Raw genomic sequence first — 20,416 nt, 5'->3', positions numbered from 1 at the left:
ATTTAAAAAGTTGCGCAAAAAGTGAACAAAAAATAATAGCGAGGTAGTGTACATGGATTCATTGTCTGTTCACGAATCTGATGGTGGTGGGAAGCAGCTGTTCCTGAAATGTTGAATGTAAGTCTTCAGGCTCCTGTACCTACTCCTTGATGGTAGCAATGAGAAGGGGGCATGTGCTGGGTGATGGAGGTCCTTGATGATGGATGCCACCTTTTTGAGGCATCACCTTTTTTGATGCCAGGGAGGCTAATGGCCATGTTGGAGCTGGCTGAGTTTGCAACTTTTTGAAGCTTTTTCCAATCCTCTGCAGTGCCCCCCCCCCATACCAGATGGTGATGCAGCCAGTTAGAAAGCTGTCCATCGTACATCTGTAGAAATATGCGAGTGTCTTTGGCATTATGCCAGGTCTCTTCAAACTCCCAATGAAGTACTACTGTTATCGTGCCTTCTTTTTAATTGCATCAATATGTTGGGCCCATGAATACTTTGTTTCAGTATTCACAAGTGAAAAGGACCTTGATCAGGGTGAGGTCAAAATGGAAGAGGCCTGTGTGCTGGACAATGTGGAGATTAAGGAAGAAGAAGTGTTGGGTCTTCTTAAAAACATCAAGATCGATAAGTCCCCAGGGCCGGACGTGATATATCCCAGGTTGCTGTGGGAAGTGAGAGAAGAGATCGCTGGAGCAGTAGCTATGATCTTTGAATCGTCTTTAGCTGCAGGGGAGGTGCCGGAGGATTGGAGAATGGCAAATGTAGTTCCCTTGTTTAAAAAAGGTAATAGGGGGAATCCTGGGAACTATACACCGGTGAGTCTTACGTTGGTGGTCTGCAAACTATTGGAAAGGATTCCTAAGAATAGGATCTACTAGCACTTGGAGAAGTACAATCTACTGGAGGATAGTCAACATGACTTTGTGAAGGGAAGGTCGTGCGTCACGAACCTAATTGAGTTTTTTGAAGAGGTAACAAAAGAAATTGATGACGGTAGCGCGGTAGATGTGGTCTATATGAATTTTAGCAAGGCATTTGACAAGTCCCCCATGAGAGACTCATCCAGAAAGTCATGAGGCATGGGATCAGTGGAACCTTGGCTGTTTGGATAAAAAATTGGCTTAAAGGAAGTAAACAGAGGGTAGTAGTGGAAGGAAAGTATTCTGCCTGGAGGTCGGTGACTAGTGGAGTGCCGCAAGGATCTGTCCTGGGACCCCTGCTCTTTGTGATTTTTATAAATGAACTGGATGAAGAGGCAGAAGGATGGGTGAGTAAGTTTGTGGATGACACAACGATTGGAGGAGTTGTGGATGGAGGTGTAGGTTGTTGAAGGTTACAAGAGGATTTCGACAGGATGCAGAGTTGGGTGGAAAAGTGGCAGATGGAGTTCAATCCGGATAAGTGTGAGGTGATGCATTTTGGAAGGACAAACCAGAAGACTGAATACAGGGTTAATGGTCGGATACTTAAGAGTGTGGATGAACAGAGGGACCTTGGGGTTCAAATCCATACATTAGAGAGGTCATGTTGCAACTCTACAAACCTCTGGTGAGACTACACTTAGAGTATTGTGTCCAGTTCTGGTCACCTTATTATAGGAAGGATGTGGAAGCTATGAAAAGGGTGCAGAGGAGATTTACCAGGATGTTGCCTGGATTGGAAAACAAGTCTTATGAGGAAAGGTTAGCAGAGCTGGGACTTTTCTCTTTGGAGCATAGAAGGATGAGAGGGGACTTGATAGAGGTCTACAAGATTATGAGAGGCATAGATAGGGTGGATAGCCAGTACCTGTTTCCCAGGGCACGAATAGCAAACACCAGAGGGCATATGTACAAAGTTAAGGGAGGGAAGTTTAGGGGAGACATCAGGGGTAAGTTTTTTGCACAGAGAGTTGTGGGTGCCTGGATTGGCTTTCCAGGGATGGTGGTGGAGGCTAAAGCATTAGAGGTATTTAAGAGCCTCTTGGACAGGCACATGGATGAAAGAAAAATAGAGGGTTACGGGGTAGTGTGGGTTTAGTACGTTTTTTTTAAAGGACTATATGGGTTGGCACAACATCGAGGGCTGAAGGGCCTGTACTGTGCTGTAGTATTCTAGTGTCTAGTGTGTAATGATAGATCTTCAATGATTTTGACACCCAAGAACTTGAAACTGCTCTTCCGTTCCATTGCTGACTCATCGATGAGGACTGGTGAATGGTACCTCAATTTTCCCTTCCTGAACTCCACAATCAATCCCTTGGTCTTACTGCCGTTGAGTGCAAGGTTATTGCAGTGACACCACTCAACCAACTGATCTGTCTAGCTCCTGTATGCCTTCTCGTCACTATCTGATATTCTGTGAGCAATAGAGCAATAATTGATAAGTTTATAGATGGCATTTAAGCTGTGCCTAGCCGCATAGTATAAAGAATGTTAGAGGCATAAAAAGGCTAGGTAGTAACAATTTTTCCCCATGGTGTGGGTTTCATAAACAAGAGGGCATGGATTTATGTTATGAAGAAGGAATTTTCAAGACAATCTGCATGGTAATTTTTTTTACACAGAGACTGGTGGAGCTGGTTCAATCAGATACAATCATTCTGTTTAAGTGGCACTTCATCACTTAAATAGGCAAGGGGGAGAAGGAATCAGTCTATATTTGGGCAAATGGGATGAGAGTAGATGAACAATAAAGTTGGCATGGATGTGATGGGTCAAAATGACAGTTTGTGTGTCATATGAATTTATAGCTCATTAATCCTAATTAGCCCTCTCGCTAAGATCAATAAATTGCCTTGCTCTTATGAAAAGAGTATTTGATGTAAATTATCTGATAAAATGTCGTGTTACTCTCATGCTGTACAAACAGCATTGTATACAATTATTTGTTTCTGTAATGAAACATGACGGTAAAGATTAACTTTATTTGTCATATGTACATTAAAAATGTGCCATTTGCGTCAATGGCCATCGCAGTCTGAGGATTGAGCTGAGAAGAACTGCAAGTGTCACCAGGCTTCTGGCACCAGCATAGCGTGCCCACAACTTATGAACCCTTATTAACCTTTTCCAGTGTATATATGATCAATGGACACAGCTGGTGGCATAGTGGCATCGGTACCGGACCTAGGGACGAAAGATCCCGAGTTCGAATCCAGCCGGCTCCCCTCACGCTTTCCATCTGTGCTGGGTTACGAGCTGGTGATCTCTTTGGAAACTCACTCGGCAGAAAGCAATAGCAAACCACTGCTGTAAATTTTTTAATTTCAAAATATACTTTATTCAAAAATAAATATATACAATAAACCATTCAATAACTTTTCATCCTTTACATACGTTTCCATTATACTCAGTACATATCCGTATTTATAGCCACCCACGTGGCACTCCAGTAGTTCAGCTTACCATATCATTGTTGAGGGGTATACTCCCCGCCCCCGACCCCTCCCACTCCCGCGGGTGGAGAAACCTATACTGTGGTCCTTCCCCACCGGGCCCTTGCGGTGGCTGCACCGAGTTTCAGTGCGTCCCTCAGCACGTACTCCTGCAGCCGAGAATGTGCCAGTCGGCAGCATTCTCCCACGGACATCTCCATGTGCTGGTAGATCATCAAGTTTCGGGCCGACCAAAGAGCGTCTTTCACCGAGTTGATGATCTGCCAGCAGCACCGGATGTTGGTCTCCGTGTGCGTCCCCGGGAACAGCCCGTAGATCAGAGAGTCCTCTGTTACGCAGCTGCTGGGGATAAACCGTGACACTAGCCCGTCCATCCTCCTCCACACCCTCTTTGCGAACTGGCAGTGTGTAAAGAGGTGGGTCACAGACTCCTCCTCACTGCAGTCCTCCCGTGGGCAGTGGGGTGTGGAGACAACGTTCCGGGCGTACAGGAGGGCCCCTCTCACCGCCAGCCAGGTCTTGGTGCCTGTTGGTGAGATCTGGCGATGAGGCATTTTGCCAGATGAACTGGACAGTCTGCTCAGGGAACCACCCCACTGTGTCCATCACGTCCTTCTCCTGCAGTGCCTGCAGGACACTACGTGCCGACCACTGCCTGATGGCCCTGTGGTCAAAGGCGTTCTCCTGGAAGAACTTTGCTACGTAGGACAGGTATGCCGGCAACGACCAGCTGACTGGGGCGTTGCGCGGGAGTGGGGCCAGACCCATCCTTTGTAGCCAGGGCGACAGGTAGAACCTGGGCACATAGTGGTACTTGGTGCCCACATACCTGGGCTCTACACACAACCTGATGCAGCCACATACGAAGCTGGCCATCAGGGTGAGGGCGACATTGGGGACGTTCTTGCCCCTGTTGTCCAGGGACTTGTGGATGATGGTCCGTCTCACCCGCTCCATCTTGGATCCCCAGACGAATCTGAAGACAGCCCGGGTGATTTCCGAGCTGTAGGAGCGGGGGCGGGCCAGACCTGCGCCAAGTACAGAAGCCCTGAGAACACCTCATACCTGATGACCAGGTTCTTGCCCGTTATCGACAGGGAGCACCCTCCCCACAGTCCCAGTTTCTGTTTCACCTTGGCAGTCCGCTCCTGCCAGTTCTTGTTGCACGCCTCAGCCCCTCCGAACCAGATCCCCAACACCTTCACGTGGTCAGACCTGATGGTGGAGGGGACGCTGGATTGGTCGGGCCAGTTGCTGAAAAGCATGGCTTCGCTCTTCGTGCGGTTGACCCTGGCCCCCGACGCTAGCTTGCACTGTTCGCAGGTGCCAGTCAACCTGTGAACTGACCTCGGATCAGAGCAGAAGACGGTGACGTCGTCCATGTACAGGGAGGTTTTCACTTGGGTCCCTCCACTGCCTGGCAACGTCACCCCTCTTATGCCCTCATCCCTCCTGATGGCTTCCGCAAAGGGTTCTATGCAGCAGACAAACAAGACGGGAGAGGGGACAGCCCTGCCTGACTCCAGACCTGATGGGGAAGCTGTCTGTTTCCCACCTGTTGACCTGGACTGCACTACGGATGTCTGTGTAGAGCAGTCTAATCCAATTCCGGATTCCCTCCCCAAATCCCATTTTGGAGAGCACGTCCGCCATGTACATGTGCGATATCCTGTCGAAGGCTTTCTCCTGGTCCAAGCTGACCAAGCAGGCGTCCAACCCCCTGTCCTGCACGTAGGCGATGGTGTCCCTCAGCAGCGCGAGGCTGTCTGAGATCTTCCTGCCTGGTACAGCACAGGTTTGGTCCGGGTGGATCACCTGTCCCAGAGCAGACTTGACCCTGTTGGCGATAGCCTTGGACAGGATCTTGTAGTCCACATTCAGGAGAGAGATGAGTCTCCAATTTCTAATGTCCTCCCTTTCCCCCTTCTGCTTGTAGATGAGGGTGATGATGCCCTTCCTCATGGACTCAGACATACTGCCGGCCAGAAGCATAGCGTTGTACACTTCCAGCAGGTCTGGGCCCATCCAGTTCCACAGAGCCGAGTACAACTCAGCCGGTAAGCCGTCGCTTCCGGGAGTCTTACCCGACCCAAAGGAACGGATGGAGCCTGTCAGCTCGTCCAGGATCAGTGGCTGATCCAGACTCTCCCGCTTGCCGTCGTCTAAGACCTGCGTGATAGACGACAGGAAGTTGCAGGAGGCTGTGGATTCTGTGGCCTTTTCGTCGTACAGACCGGCATAGAAGGACTTGCAGATCCTCAGTATGTCGGTCTGTGAGGATGTGACTGAGCCGTCCTCTTCCTTAAGGTTGTGGATCACAGAGCTCCCCCTGTGCACCTTTTGGAAGAAGAAGTGTGAGCACGTCTTGTCCTGCTCCACGGTTTGGACCCTTCATCGGAAGATGATCTTGGAGGATTCAGCGGCGAGGTGCTGGGCTTGCCGGCCCTTCACCTCTTGCAATTCCTCCCTGACATCTACCCCCTTCGACTGCAGAAGGAGAAGTTGCTGCAACTCTGTCTGGAGTTTACGCAGTTCCCTCTGCTCCTGCCTTGCCTTCTGGATACCCTTGCGGATGAAGAACCTCTTAATGTTCTCCTTGATGGCTTCCCACCAGTGAACCGGGGAATCAAAGAAGGCTTTCAAGGTTCTCCAACCTGTGTACTCCCTCTCTAGTTCCTCGATGTTCTCTGGGGTCAGCAGCTTTACGTTTAGCTTCCAAGTCCCCCTGCCTGCCTTCTGGGCCTCCCGTAAGCGACAGGTGGCTCTCAGCTGCTGTAACTTGCCTCGTACGTGGTTCCCCACTACGTCAGAAAGGCATGGAAGGAAATTGTCCGCTAACCGGAGAAACTCCAGATGCAACGTACCTTTCCTTTTTTATATGTTCAATAAACTCTTCTCGGGCTTCCAGCCGGATGTAGCTAATCGATTTTAACCAACGTTTCGATGACAATCTCTGTCATCTTCATCAGGGATGATGCCTGGGCAAGTCTAATCTGGTAGTATTTATATTCCCGTAGTCTATCCCTCCTGATTGGTTAGTCCTCATCCAATCAGGTTGGCAATGTCCAATCTTATTTGCAATCAAATTCCATTTCTTACTTAAAGCAAGATCTTCGTCTTTGTTAAAATTCTTTTCCTCTAGTTTTATTTCAATGGCTTCCGTCACCAGGCGGTCCCAAAAACCATTGGCGTGGCACAGGGGTTTTTTGCCGTCTAAGTCAATACTATGGCTATTGCAAATGATTAGCGGCAGCATAATATTCTTCTGCCAACACAATGTTCATATCCTTCCATTTTACTCTCATTTGTGTGCCTATATAAACATCTTAGAAGTCCTTGATGTACAGCTCTATAAAATGTATTCACCCCCATTGGAAGTTTTCATTTTTTTATTGATTTACAACATTGAATCACAGTGTATTTAATTTGGCTTTTAATGACAGTGATCAACCAAAAAAGATGTTTTCATGTCAAAGTGAAAACAGATCTCCACAAAGTGATCTAAGTTAATTATAGATATAAAACACAAAATAATTAGACCATAAGGTCATAAGACATAGGAGCAGAATAAGGCCATTCACACATTGAATCTGCTCTGCAATTCCAGCATGGCTGATTCCGGATCCCACTCAATCCCATACACCTGCCTTCTCACCATATCATTTTATGTCCTGCCCGATTAGGAAACGATTAACTTCCATCTTAATTATACCCATGGACTTGGCCTCCACCGCAGTCTGTGGCAAAGCATTCCACAGATTCACCATTCTCTGGCTAAAATAAATTCTTCTTTACCTCTGTTTTAAAGGGTCGCCCCTCAATTGTGAGGCTGTGCCCTCTAGTTCTGGATACCTTCACCATAAGAAACCCTATCAAGTCCTTTCAACATTCCACACCAACCCTATCTAGTCCTTTCAATATTTGGTAGGTTTCAGTGAGTTCCCCTCACACCTTTCTAAATTCCAGTGAGTACAAGCCCAAAGCTGCCAAACAACCCTCATATGTAAGCCCCTGCTCTCCAGGAATTATCCTCATGAACCTCCTCTGGACTCTCTCCAATGACAACACATCCTTTCTGAGATATGGGGCCCAAAACTGTTGACAATTCTCCAAGTGCAGCCTGGCTAGTGTCTTACAAAGGCTCAGCATTATCTCCTTGCTTTTATATTATATTCTCCCTGAAATAAGTGCCAACATTGCATTTCCCTTCCTTACCACAGACTCAACCTCTAAGTTAGCCTTCTGGGAGTCTTTCACGAGGTCCCCTAGGTCCCTCTGCACCTCTGATGTTTGAACTTTCTCCCTATTTAAATAATAGTCTACACTATTGTTCCTTTTCCAAAATGCATTGTCATGCATTTCCCAACACACTATTCCATCTGTCATTTTTTTTCCCATTCTTCTAATTTGTCTGAGTCATGCTGACTTTGACTTGTTTTATCATTAGTCTGCAAGTACCTTGAAACCTCATCCATAATAATAGACTCCATCACTTTCCCAACCACTGAGGTTAGCTAACTGGCCTATAATTTCCTTGCTTATGCCTTCTTAAAGAGTGGAGTGACATTTGCAATCTTCCAGTCATCCAGGGCCATGCCAGAATCAAGTGATTCTTGAAAGATCCTGACCAATGCATTTGTTATCTCTTCAGCAACCTCTCTCAAACACCGTGATGTAATCCATCAGGCCCAGGTGACTTATCCACCTTATGACCTTTGAGTTTGCCTAGTACTTTTTCCTTTGTAATAGCAATGGCACTCACTCCTGTTCCCTGACACTCACAGACCTCTGGCACACGGCTAGTGTCTTCCACAATGAAGGCAGATGCAAAGTACCCATTAAGTTCATCTGTCATTTCTTTGTCCCCTGTTACTACCTCACCGGCATCATTTTCCCACTCACTTTTGTTGCATTATATGCCCTTTCCTTGGGCAAAGTCAGCATGGTTTCTGTAAAAGGAAATCTTGCGAGGAAGTAACAAATCCTGACAAAGGGTCTCAGCCTGAAACGTCGACTGTACCTCTTCCTAGAGATGCCGCCTCGCCTGCTGTGTTCACCAGCAACTTTGATGTGTGTCGCTGGACAAAGGAGAGGCAGTGGATGTCATTTACTTGGATTTTCAGAAGGCATTTGATAAGGTGCCACACATGAGGCTGCTTAACAAGATAAAATCCTATGGTGTTACAGGAAAGATACTGACATGGATAGCGGAATGGCTGACAGACAGGATCAGCAGGTGGGAATAAAGGGGCCTTTTCTGGTTGGTTGCCGGTGACTAGTGGTGTTCCTCAGGGGTCAGTATTGGGACTGCTGCTTGTCACATTGTCAATGATTTAGATAATGAAATTGATGGCTTTGTGGCAAAGTTTGCTGATGATACGACGATAGGTGGAGGGGTGGGTAATTACAGTAGGACTTAGACAAATTGGAAGAATGAGCAAAGAAGTGGCAGATGGAATACAGTGTTGGGAATTTTATGATAAAGCATTTTGGTAAAAGGAACAAAAGTGCGGACTATTATCTAAATGGGAAGAAAATTCAAACATTAGAGGTGCATAGGGAATTTGGAGTCCTCGTACAAGACTCCCAGAAAGTTGATTTACATGTTGAGGCTGGCATTTAATTCAAGGGGAATAGAATATAAAAAGCAAAGAGATAATGCTGAGGCTTTGTAAGACACTGGTCGGGCTGCACTTGGAATATTGTCAACAGTTTTGGGCCCCATGTCTCAGAAAGGATGTGTTGTCATCGGAGAGAGTCCAGAGGATGTTCACAAGGATGATTCCCAGAATGAAGGGGTTAACATATGAGGAGCATTTGGCAGCTTTGGGCCTGTACTCACTGGAATTTAGAAGAATACGGGGAGATCTCTTTGAAACCCACTGAATGTTGGAAAGAGTAGATCGGTGGATGCAGAGAGAATGTTTCCTGTGGTGGGGGTATCCAGAACTAGAGGACACAACCTCAAAATTGAGGGGTGACCCTTTAGAACAGAGGTAAGGAGGAACCTTTTAGCCAGAGAGTAGTAAATCTGTGGAATGCTCTGCCACAGACTGTGGTAGAGGCCAATTCCATGTGTATATTTAAGGTGGAAGTTGATCATTTCTTGATCGATCAGGGCATCAAAGGATACGGCAGGAAGGCAGGTGTATGGGATCTGGAATCAACCATAATGTAATGGCAGAGCAGAATCGATGGGCTGAATTGGTACATTGGCCTTTATTAATCGAAGTATTGAGTATAAGAGCTGGAATGTTATGATGAGGTTGTATAAGGCATTGGTGAGGCCAAATCTGGAGTATTGTGTTCAGTTTTGGTCACCAAATTACAGGAAGGATATAAATAAGGTTGAAAGAGTGCAGAGAAGGTTTACAAGGATGTTGCTGGGACTTGAGAAACTCAGTTACAGAGAAAGGTTGAATAGGTTGGGACTTTATTCCCTGGAGCGTAGAAGAATGAGGGGAGATTTGATAGAGGTATATAAAATTATGATGGGTATAGATAGAGTGAATGCAAGCAGACTTTTTCCACTGAGGCAAGGGGAGAAAAAAACCAGAGGACATGGGTCTAGGGTGAGGGGGGAAAAGTTTAAAGGGAACATTAGGGGGGGCTTCTTCACACAGAGAGTAGTGGGAGTATGGAATGAGCTGCCAGACGAGGTGGTAAATGTGGGTTCTTTTTTAACATTTAAGAATAAATTGGACAGATACATGGATGGGAGGTGTATGGAGGGATATGGTCTGTGTGCAGGTCAGTGGGACTAGGCAGAAAATGGTTTGGCACAGCCAAGAAGGGCCAAAAGGCTTGTTTCTGTGCTGTAGTTTCTATGGTTTCTATGGTTTCTATGGAATGGTCTAATTCTGCTCCTATGTCTTATGGTCTTGCCTTTTATGCAGTCCTGAACTTCCTTTGTCAGCCACGGTTGCCTACCTGTGCCATTTGAGGACTTCTTCCTCTGTGGGATATATCTATCCTGCACCTTGTGAACTATTCCCAGACACTTCAGCCATCTCTACTCTGTCATCATCTCTGCCAGTATCCTCCTCCAATACAGCTGGGCAAACTCCTCCCTCATTATTGATACATGTGAATTATGCTTCCTACTGCATAAGCGCAATCATATTATGATCACTGCCTCCTAAGTGTTCCTGTACGTTAAGCTTCCTAATAAGAACTGGGTTATTACACAACACCCAATCTAAGATAGTTTTTCCCTGAGTAGGTTCAAGCACAGGCTGCTCTAAAAAGCCATCTCTTAGGCATTCAACAAAATTCCCTCCCTTGCAATCTGACACCAACCAGTTTTTCCCAATCCCCTTGAATATTGAAATCTCCTATTATAGTTGTGTCATTACCCTTATTACATGCCTTTTCCAGCTCCCTTTGCAATCTTAACCCTATATCTTGTCTATTACTTGGTGTCTTATATATGATTCCTATATTTTTTTTACCCTTGCAATTTCTTAACTCCACCCACAAAGATTCAACATTCTCTGATCCGCTGTCACCTCTTTCTAATTATGTAATTCCATCTCTTACCAACAGAGCCACACCACTGCCTATGCCTTACTGCCTATCCTTTCGATACAACATATATCCTTTGATATTTAGCTCCCAACTATGACTTTCTTTCAGTTATGACTCAGTGATGCCCACAACATTGTACTGACCAATCTCTACTTCTACCATGAGATGATCCACCTTTTTCTGAATACTATTAGCATTTAAATACAGCACCTTTGGTCCTGCATTCTTCGCTCTTTTAAACTTTGCCTCTGTGGTACAATTTAACTCTGTACTGTCTGCATTTGCACCCAGTCATTGGCTTGTCCCTCCTTACATTCATATTACACCCATCATCTAATTGTAAACCTGCTGGCTCCTTTTCAGCTGTATCATACTAGTTCCCATTCCCCTGCCATATTTGTTTAAACCACTACCAACAGGGGTATGGGAACCAGTATGATTGTCACAAGGGGGGGCGGTGCTGGGAGCAAGGGTGGACCCAAATGCAAGACACATCTTGTGAGGTTAACTTAAATTAAGTTTATTGCTCGTTACAAGGAGAGCAAAGCAGAAGCAGGAATAGTGTACTGGACAAGGACTCAGGCCTTGGACTAGGCTGGGACTAAGGGTCTGGGCTAGGACTCGGAATCACGGACCACCGGGGCCAGGACTTGAGACTTGGAGCCGCCGGGGCCGGGACTTGAGACTTGGAGCCACCAGGGCCAGGACTTGAGACTTGGAGCCTCCGGAGCCAGGAACTCTTCTTATTCACGGGACAAACTCAGACACAGGACATAAAACACTGAGCCGGGAATCCTCCTTAGACACAGGACAGAGTCGGGACACTTCTTGACACAGGGTCAGGACCCTTCCAGGGTACAGGGCCAGGACCCCTTTTAGACGCACGACATGGATACGGAGACCACACATCGAAGGACAGAATTATAACTGGGCTCAAGTACGCTCCCAGCCGCAGCGAGCTCTTGACTCACCTCCAGCGGGTTAACTTTGACTGATCCGTACTGACGAGGGAAGGTGGTTTGCTGGCTCTTGCTTTGCGAGGAGACTAGGCTTGCTCCGGCCAGATGACATTGGCTCGCAGTACCTACAGTGACTCTGTTAACGCTCTCGCCCCGAATAGCTGAAAGCCGGAAACTATAAACTGCCAGTTCAGCCGAGAGTAAATTGCCTCTTGTCACCAAGCCCGATGGACACGGGAAAACAGGGAACCAAAGGGAAACAGGGAGTCAATGGTCCGGATCGTAACATAAACAAAGTAAATTTAAAGGGACCCCGATCCGGACCATAACAATGACAGAGCTGAGGATGAATCAGCAGATTTACAAGTAGGTGATGGGTATAATATGAATGTAAGGAAGGACAAACCTATTGTGGCAGTAGGCAAACTGAAGTGGATTCAGGTCATCTTTGAGGAAGGAATTGATCTGTCACATAAGCAGTCTCTCGAAGCTCTTAATTATGGTTAATGTAAGTACTGTTGGACTGTGAGGCAGGTCACAATGCTCTTCTTTGGCATCGGTACAATAGATGCCTTTCTGACACAGGTGGGACCCTCAGACCACACTACTGAGAGTATGGATATGTCTGTAAATACTCCAGCCAGTCAGTTCACACACCTCTTTAGTGCTTGGCCAGATAATAGATACAAGATAAAACCTAAAATAAGCTATTGAATTCTATATAAACTAATTTTCAATGAAAAATATTATACTTTTGCTGTGTTTATTGGCAATTTCTATATTTTACTTACAGTGTTCTTTCGACTGTGAAGTTTACAGAAAGAGAATTCTAATGTTGAGTATTTTTGGAAAGGGGCCAATACTTTATGTGATGAGTTGCTCAGGCTTGCAAATATCTTTTCATTGTTTAACCTCTGAAGAAAGGGTGCTGATGTTATATTTTATAAAAGTAACTAGAAGTGTGCCAAATACAATAGCTGTTAGTCATTTGCCTTTGTACATGTGACAATAATAAACCAATTTATCTATTTATCAACTGGGTCTTTTTTGGCAGTTGTCACTGTTTCTGATTTTCACTGGTTCTGGTTTCATGCAAGGAAATCAACTAAGGAAGTAGAAATTTTAAATTTGCAATTGGAAGACCATTTAATGCTACTTCCTCTAAAACCCAGTTCAAAATGTCCTTTACATAACTCAATCTAATTCAAAGCGTTTTGACTTCTGATATTCAAAACTTAGACGAAATCAATAGGTTTGGTGATAAGCCAACACGAAAACACCTTGGAAGCTGTTCCTCCAATAGTACCAAGATTTTTTATATTCCCTAATTTCATAACAAAATGAGGGGATCCTGCCCTTCACCCTGAGCTGACTCAGGCCCCATTCATCAGTAACATTCCCACTTTACATTCCTATACCCCATTTTCTCTTCTATATCCAGCAACTCCTCCCTACCTCTCTTATCACTTTCCTATTGCAGTTTACCAGCATGTTTTTGGGATGTGGTTAAAAACCAGAACCACTGGCAGAAATCCGCAGGTAGAACTTGCAAACTCCACACAAACAGCACTGGAAGTTCGGATTGAACCCAAGTCACTGAGGCTATGTGGCAATGGCATCAAAACAAATCCAGTAATGGAAAGGAATACAAAAGTTGAAAAGCGTAACATTCTGCTCTGAAATTTAACACCCCAGGTCCTTACCCGTTCACAGCTATGGCATGCCAGCCGGGCAGTACAACAGTCAAATCTGCTGCCCCACATCCTAGTGACACAGGTTTGATCCTGACTTCCGGCACTGTCTGTGTGGGGTTTGCACTTTTGCCATGACCATTCGGGCTTCACCTGGGTGTTATGCTTTCGTCCACATTCAAAAATCAGCTGGCTGGTTATCACTGCTAGCCTGGTGTTTGTGCAAGAAAGTACCACAGGGAAGTTGATGGTCATGTGGGAGAGGATGAGTTACAGGGGAAGAAAAGAGGGAATGGATCTGATGGGAATAATGTGTTATAGTCGGTATGGCTCTAAGTGGGGCTGGAAGGTCTCCATAAGTCAGACAAATTCTGTGGACTGTGGTGTCCTGGTTGTCTCCCATCTATGGCTGCAGACCCTTCCATGATAAGTCTTCATGTTATTTGATGAGGCATGGAGAACTGCTGGCGGTCATGAGCAGTCCTATACCTGCTGGCCGGACATAATGGAAAGAGTTCTCAGGGAATTATAGCTGTGGTGCATAGTTAACTGAACTGCCACAGTAACAGGAGAATTGTCATTAGAAGGGTAACTTCAATGACATGAGCCTGTACTTCAGACCACATCCCAGGCCCATCACATTGATGCAACCATGACAAAGCGGCTATAACTCATTAGGAATTTGAGGACCCAAGACTTGAGCAAAATTCTACAGATGTACCATGGAGAGCATTCTGATTCGTTGCATCATTGCCTGGTATGGAGGCTGCAGTGCACAGCATCGAAAGAGGCTCAGCCAGATCCACCATGGACACCAGGCTCCCCATCATCAAGGACATCTTCAGTAGGTACTGCCTCAAGAATGTGGCTTCCATCTTTCAGGCCCTCACCATCCAGGACATGCCCTTTTCACATTATTACCATCAGGGAGGAGGTACAGGAACCTGAAGATCTACACTCAATAACTGAGGAAAAGTTTTTTTTTCCCTTCGCCATCAGGCTTTCAACAGTCTTTGAAACCATGAACAGTGCCTCATTATTCCTTGCTTCTACATTATTTACTTTTGTAATTTATAGATTTTTATGTTCTTCCTTGGACTCTAGTCCTGCTGCAAAACAACAGATTTCTCATAACAGGTTGAGGACCTCTTACGCTGGCAGTGGTGGTAGAGGCAGATGCATTAGGGACATATAAGAAACTCTTAGATAGGAAATTGGATAAGCAAAAATAGAGGTCGGTGTGGCAGGAAAGGGTTAAATTGATCTCGGAGTAGGTTAAAAGATCCTCACAACATTGTGGGCCAAAGGACCTGTACTGTGTTCTACTTTTCTATGTTTAATGATGCTAGTGAATGATGGAGGCTGGAAGGGCCAGACAGCTACTCCTGTTGCTATTTATTATGGAATTGTAGAATGGTTACAGCATAGAGGCCAACCCTGTTGGCCCATGTAAGAACAATTGCCTCAGCAGCCACTCAGACATCCCACCCATCTCCACCACACTCTTACCCTCTGCCAGTAAATTCATTCATTCCATATACTATCCAGTTCCCCTTTGATGCCATAGTTGATTGTACTTCTGTTTCTACCGTGGCAGTGCATTCTAGACCCCAACCATGTCTTTGAGGCATTTTGGCTCTTTTGCCAATCTCTTCTGTCAATAGAAAATTTCTATCCATGTGCTCTCTCTCTCTCTGTCTCTCTCTCTCTGTGCCTTCTCCAAACTCTTAATGATTTTCAAGACACTCCCTCCGAACCACCTCTGTACCAAAGAGAATATACACTCAATAGTCACCTTATTAGGTACAACTGAACACTTTATCAATGCAAATATCTAATCAGCCATTTGGCAGCAGGTCAATGCATAAAAGCATGCAGGCATGGTCAAAAGATTTAATTGTTGTTCAGACCAAACATCAGCTTGGGGAAAAAAGTGATCTAAGAGACTTTGACTGTGAAATGATTGTTTGTGCCAAATGAGATGGTTTAATTATCTCATAAACTGCTGATCTCCTAGGATTTTCATGCGCAGCAGACTCTACAGTTTACAGAGAATGCTGCAAAAAAAAAGTAAAAATTGCCAGTAAGCAGCAGTTCCATGGGTGGAAATATCTTATTATTTGAGAGAAGTCAGAAGAGAATAGCCAGACTGGTTCAAGCTGATTGGCAGCGTGCATGAACCTCATGGTGGGCAGGCTGCAACTTGATGTTTGGCTACAGAGAGGGAATGGTCTGCCACCGAGCCCAGCTTTTCTGCATTTTGGATATGGACTATAGAATTTTTTTCAGTTTTACAGTTTTTTTATATTCTGTGTTTTTCACCTGATCTTTCTTTTCTTCTTGCGCGGGGTGGGAAGTTTAGGGTCGATGTGCCTATTCCGTTTTGTTCATTTTTTTTCAGGGCGAGGGGATTGTGGGGGTGTGATGATTGTGCTACCTTTCTTTTCTTTCTTGGCTACACTGAGAAGAAGAATTTCAAGTTGTATACCTTGATAATAAATGAACTTTTTGAACATACACTTTTGAACATACAGGAGATACCAAATAAAGTCCCCACTGAGTGTAGAACATAGAAAATTACAGCACAGTCCTGGCCACTTGGCCCATGGTGTTTTGCTGACCTTTTGACCAGCATGTTTGGTTTAATCTTAGAACCAGTACACCTTCTCCAGTTTATTCTCACAGATGAAGTTCCTTGTCCCTGAAATTATCTTACCAATTCCATTTTGTACACTCTTTACACCCTGTAGAACACAGGTATTTAGTGTCAGGAAAATTTTTATATCTTTCTGAAAATATGGTGTCTGGAGGACACGGTTGTGACTGATTTTACAGAGTATACTACAAGAACTTTGGTCTTGTCATTGAACCTCTGTTTATAAATCCCAGGATGCCATATGCTGTTTTAAACAGCTTCTAAAGCTGTCCTGCCACTTTCGATGAACTTGCAGTAATACCCACAGATTGCAGCGCTGTTGCTGAAATTTGAATTGTTTCTTCTTCTCCATAAGCGCCTTTTATCTTTCATTCAACTAAAATGTAACATTTTGCACTTCTCAGCATGAGTGATCAGAGGTACCGCTGCTGATTTAATGAGCCATTGACTGTTCACCGTACCAGCATGTGTCCTTGGCTTAATCTTAGAAGAAGCACGTTGTCCATGAATTCTTGCAAATAAGAGCGCATGATGTCCAGAGGAGGTTATAGCCCCAGACCAGCACACAAGCTTCTCTGAGACTGGAAGTGGACTCCTTCCCGTTCCTTGCCATCTCTTGCTCTCAAGAGCCTCCACTTCAACATTGGCATGTCAGCCTCCCATTAGTTGTCTTTGTCTGATGCTTGTGGGGCAGTAGCGAGGAGTGGATCCCCTAGCCCCCCCAACAATGCCCAGAGCAGATTCACCAGCCCAGGTGTCAAACCGCAGCCCACTGCTAGGGATAAATGTCACATAGTAGTTCATGAGCGTCAGACAGTAGCCCACAGTTATGATATTGTAGTTCCCTCATGCCAGGTGTCAGCCTGGAACCGAGTGGTACCGTGTAGCTTATTGGTCCCAAATGTCAGACTGAAGCTCATTGGTTTCTAGTTTTTAAGCTCACTTTGACATCATGAAATTGAAGCTAAGCCCAGTGCTACTTTTAAGTTTGCTGACGATGGCACTATTGTTGGCCGACTAAAAGGTGGCGATGAACCAGCATACAGGAGGGAGAATCTAGATGAGTGGTGCTACAGCAACAACCTCTCACTCAATGTCAGCAAGAGCAAGGAGATAATTATTGACTTCAGGAGGAGGAAACCAGAGGTGCATGAACCAGTCTTCATTGGGGGATCAGATGTGAAGGGTGTCAGCAACTTTAAATTCTTCATGTGATCATTTCAAAGGACCCGTCCTGGACCCAGCATGTTGGTGCAATTGCAAAGAAAGCACAGCAGCACCTCTACTTCCTTAGAAGTTTGCAAAAGTTTGGCTTGACATCTAAAAGTCTGGCAAACTTCTACAGATGTGTGGTAGAGAATATAATGACTGGTCGCATCACGACTTAGTGTGGAACACCAATGCTCTTGAACAGGAAATTGTACGAGAAGTAGTGAATATAGCCCAGTCCATTACAGGAAAAACCCTCCCCACCATTGAGCACATTGATACAGAGCGCCTTTGCAGGAAAGCAGCATCAAAGACCCCCAGCACCCAAGTAATGTTCTTTTCTCATTGCTGCCATCAGGAAGAAGGTATGGGACCCTTAGGATTCACACTACCAGGTTCAGAAACAGTTATTACCCTGAACCATCAGGCTCTTGAAGCCGTGATGATAACTTTCCTGAACTTCACATGCCCTATCACTGAACTGTTCCCACAACCTATGGACTCACTTTCAAGGAATCGTCATCTCATGTTCGCGATATTTATTGTTTATTTATTTATTATTAATATTTCTTTTGTATTTTTCAGTTTGTTGTTTCTAACATACTGGTTGCATATTGAAGTTGGTGTGGCCTTTCATTGATTCTATTATGGATTTATTGAGAATTCCCCCAAGAAAATGTATCTCAGGGTTGTATATGGTGACATGTATTTAATTTGAACTTTGAACTTAAGCAAAGGTCATGCTGCATTTGGTTCTTCTTGAAAGGGCAGCATGGTAGTGTAGCATTTAGTGCAATGCTTTACATGCCAGTGGTCCATGACCGGGGTTCAGTTCCTGCCACTTTCTGGAGTTTGTATCTCCCCAAGACTGCATGGTGCTCCTCCAGGTGATCCAGCCTCCAGTCACATTCCAAAGACATAGACTTCAGAGTTAGGTAGTTGTAGGCATGCTGTGTTGGTGCTGGAAGCATGGTGACATTTATGGGTTGCCATCCACGGAATGTGTCAGTCATTGCATTTCAATGTATGTTTCAATGTACATATGACAAATAATGCTAATTCTTGTCTTTACCTTTTACCTTTGAATCTAGTTAAGTCACTCCTAGCCAACACCATGCCAGACATTTTCTGCCACATTTCTAATAGGGTCCGAGCAGGTTTTTAGTCACCGTCTTCTCAGTATATAAAACATCTCTCTTAGCAATTTCCTCCTGCACCATGACTTCAGTATTGCTATCATGGGTGTGTACTTTCATGGATGTTTTCTTTTCTGTTGTTGATTTCAATGGCTGCCCAAAATAAAGCATGCCCCATCAGAGCTGTTCAGGCTCTGCTCTGCTGCATACCTTTGGGTGTAAATCATCCTAACCCTGTTAGAATATCTCTTTGGTTCTCTCCACACATTCTTGTCCAGTCATTGCTAGGCATAACAACAGTTTAGCACCTTAGAAGTCCGATTCTGATTTTACTCCTGCTGGATAGTTCAAAATTCTTACTTTTTGTTTGGTGAACTCAAAGTAATAAGTTTCTGAATGCATTCTCATTTATACTTCAGGTGTTCAAAGAGATGAAAATGCCTCAGGTTCGGAATCCATCCCTTCCACCCCCTGAAGAACTACCTGAGAGTTTCCATGCTAAAATCGCTCTGGTTGGATGTGGGCCTGCCAGCATCAGTTGTGCTTCGTTTTTGGCTCGATTAGGCTATTCGGACATCACAATATTTGAAAAGGAGGAGTACATTGGAGGCTTGAGGTAGATTTTTCACTTTACTTCTGTAACAATGATTAAATAGAAATGGAATACAAAGCTGCACACTTAGACACCGCATTCCTGACATGGTCCTCCTATTGACTCGACTTTCTGCTACACTTAGTGGCCACTTTATTAGGTACTCATGCACATTATTGTAAATATCTAATCAACTAATCATGAGTAATAGGGAAGAAATGTGATCTAAGAGACTTTGACCGTGGAACGGTTGCTGGTACCAGACGGGGTGATTTCGGTATCTCAGAAACTGCTGACCTCCTGGGATTGTCACACACAACATTCTCTAGGGCCTGCAGAGGATAGTGTGAAAAACAAAAATAACATCCAGTCAGCAGCAGTTCTTTGGGCGAAAATGCCTTGTTAATGAGGGAGGTCAGAGGAGATGGGCCAGACTGGTTCAAACTGACAGGAAGGTGACAGTAACTTAGCTAACCACATGTTATAACAGTAGTGTGCAGAAAAGCATCTCTGAATGCACCAAACAGCGTACCTTGAAGTAGACGCGCTATAGCAACGGAAACCCATAAACATATACTCAGTGAACACTTTTTTAGGTACAGGAGGTACATAATAAAATGGCCGCTGAGTGCAATCAAACCTGACTTATTTGACTTCTTGTCTTTCTTAGACAAGAGAACTGACCAATGGCTATATGAGTAGTATTTGTTTAGAATGTGTTCATATCCACAAGTTGTACCAGGCCATCTATATAATAAACAAGTACTTTAAGTCAAATTTTGGTAATCCATTTTTATAAAAAAAACTCCAAGAAATAGCTGTTAGGGGAATAATATATTAAATTCAGATTTTTTTTGCTTGCCTTTTGACATGAAATTTACATTGTGCAGTACAGTATATTTGGAGAAATCAAAGCTCTGTGTAGACAGCATTGTCATCCATTCTACCAGTGCCAGTTACGTTTCTGGAAGATTGAAAAGAACAGATGCACATGTTTTTTTCCCCAGTCACTTAAGACTGTAGTTATATAGCAGCCTCCAGTCTGAGACCCAAACTTGCCAGCTGCAATGCACAGATGGCAGAATAGATAAAGAAATCTGTGCATACGAGCTTCAGTACATGCGTTGGGCTCTACGTCTCCCATTGTTATGTTTTTAATATTGTGAAATGAGTGACCTACCTGCTAAACCAGACACAGAGAAAAAGTTTTGCAATGTTGCTAGGACGTAAGTCAGGATTTATTTTTACATTTAAAATGCTCATGTCTCATCTGGGACTC

General features: G+C 44.7%; 1 protein-coding gene across 1 annotated transcript in view; it reads left to right on the top strand.

Moving 5' to 3' along the window:
* The window catches only part of LOC140205806 (dihydropyrimidine dehydrogenase [NADP(+)]-like), a 927,724-nt gene that overhangs the window by 385,715 nt on the left and 521,593 nt on the right, over positions 1-20,416 (top strand). Inside the window, exon 6 of the mRNA XM_072273510.1 lies at positions 18,965-19,161. Coding sequence (XP_072129611.1) covers positions 18,965-19,161 — 197 coding nt within the window. The remainder of the gene's footprint in view (positions 1-18,964; positions 19,162-20,416) is intronic.

Source organism: Mobula birostris, chromosome 12 (genome assembly GCF_030028105.1).
Source record: "Mobula birostris isolate sMobBir1 chromosome 12, sMobBir1.hap1, whole genome shotgun sequence".
NCBI lineage: Eukaryota > Metazoa > Chordata > Chondrichthyes > Myliobatiformes > Myliobatidae > Mobula > Mobula birostris.
The sequence above is the reverse complement of the archived record's forward strand: the minus strand, read 5'-3'. Positions and strand labels throughout refer to the sequence as shown.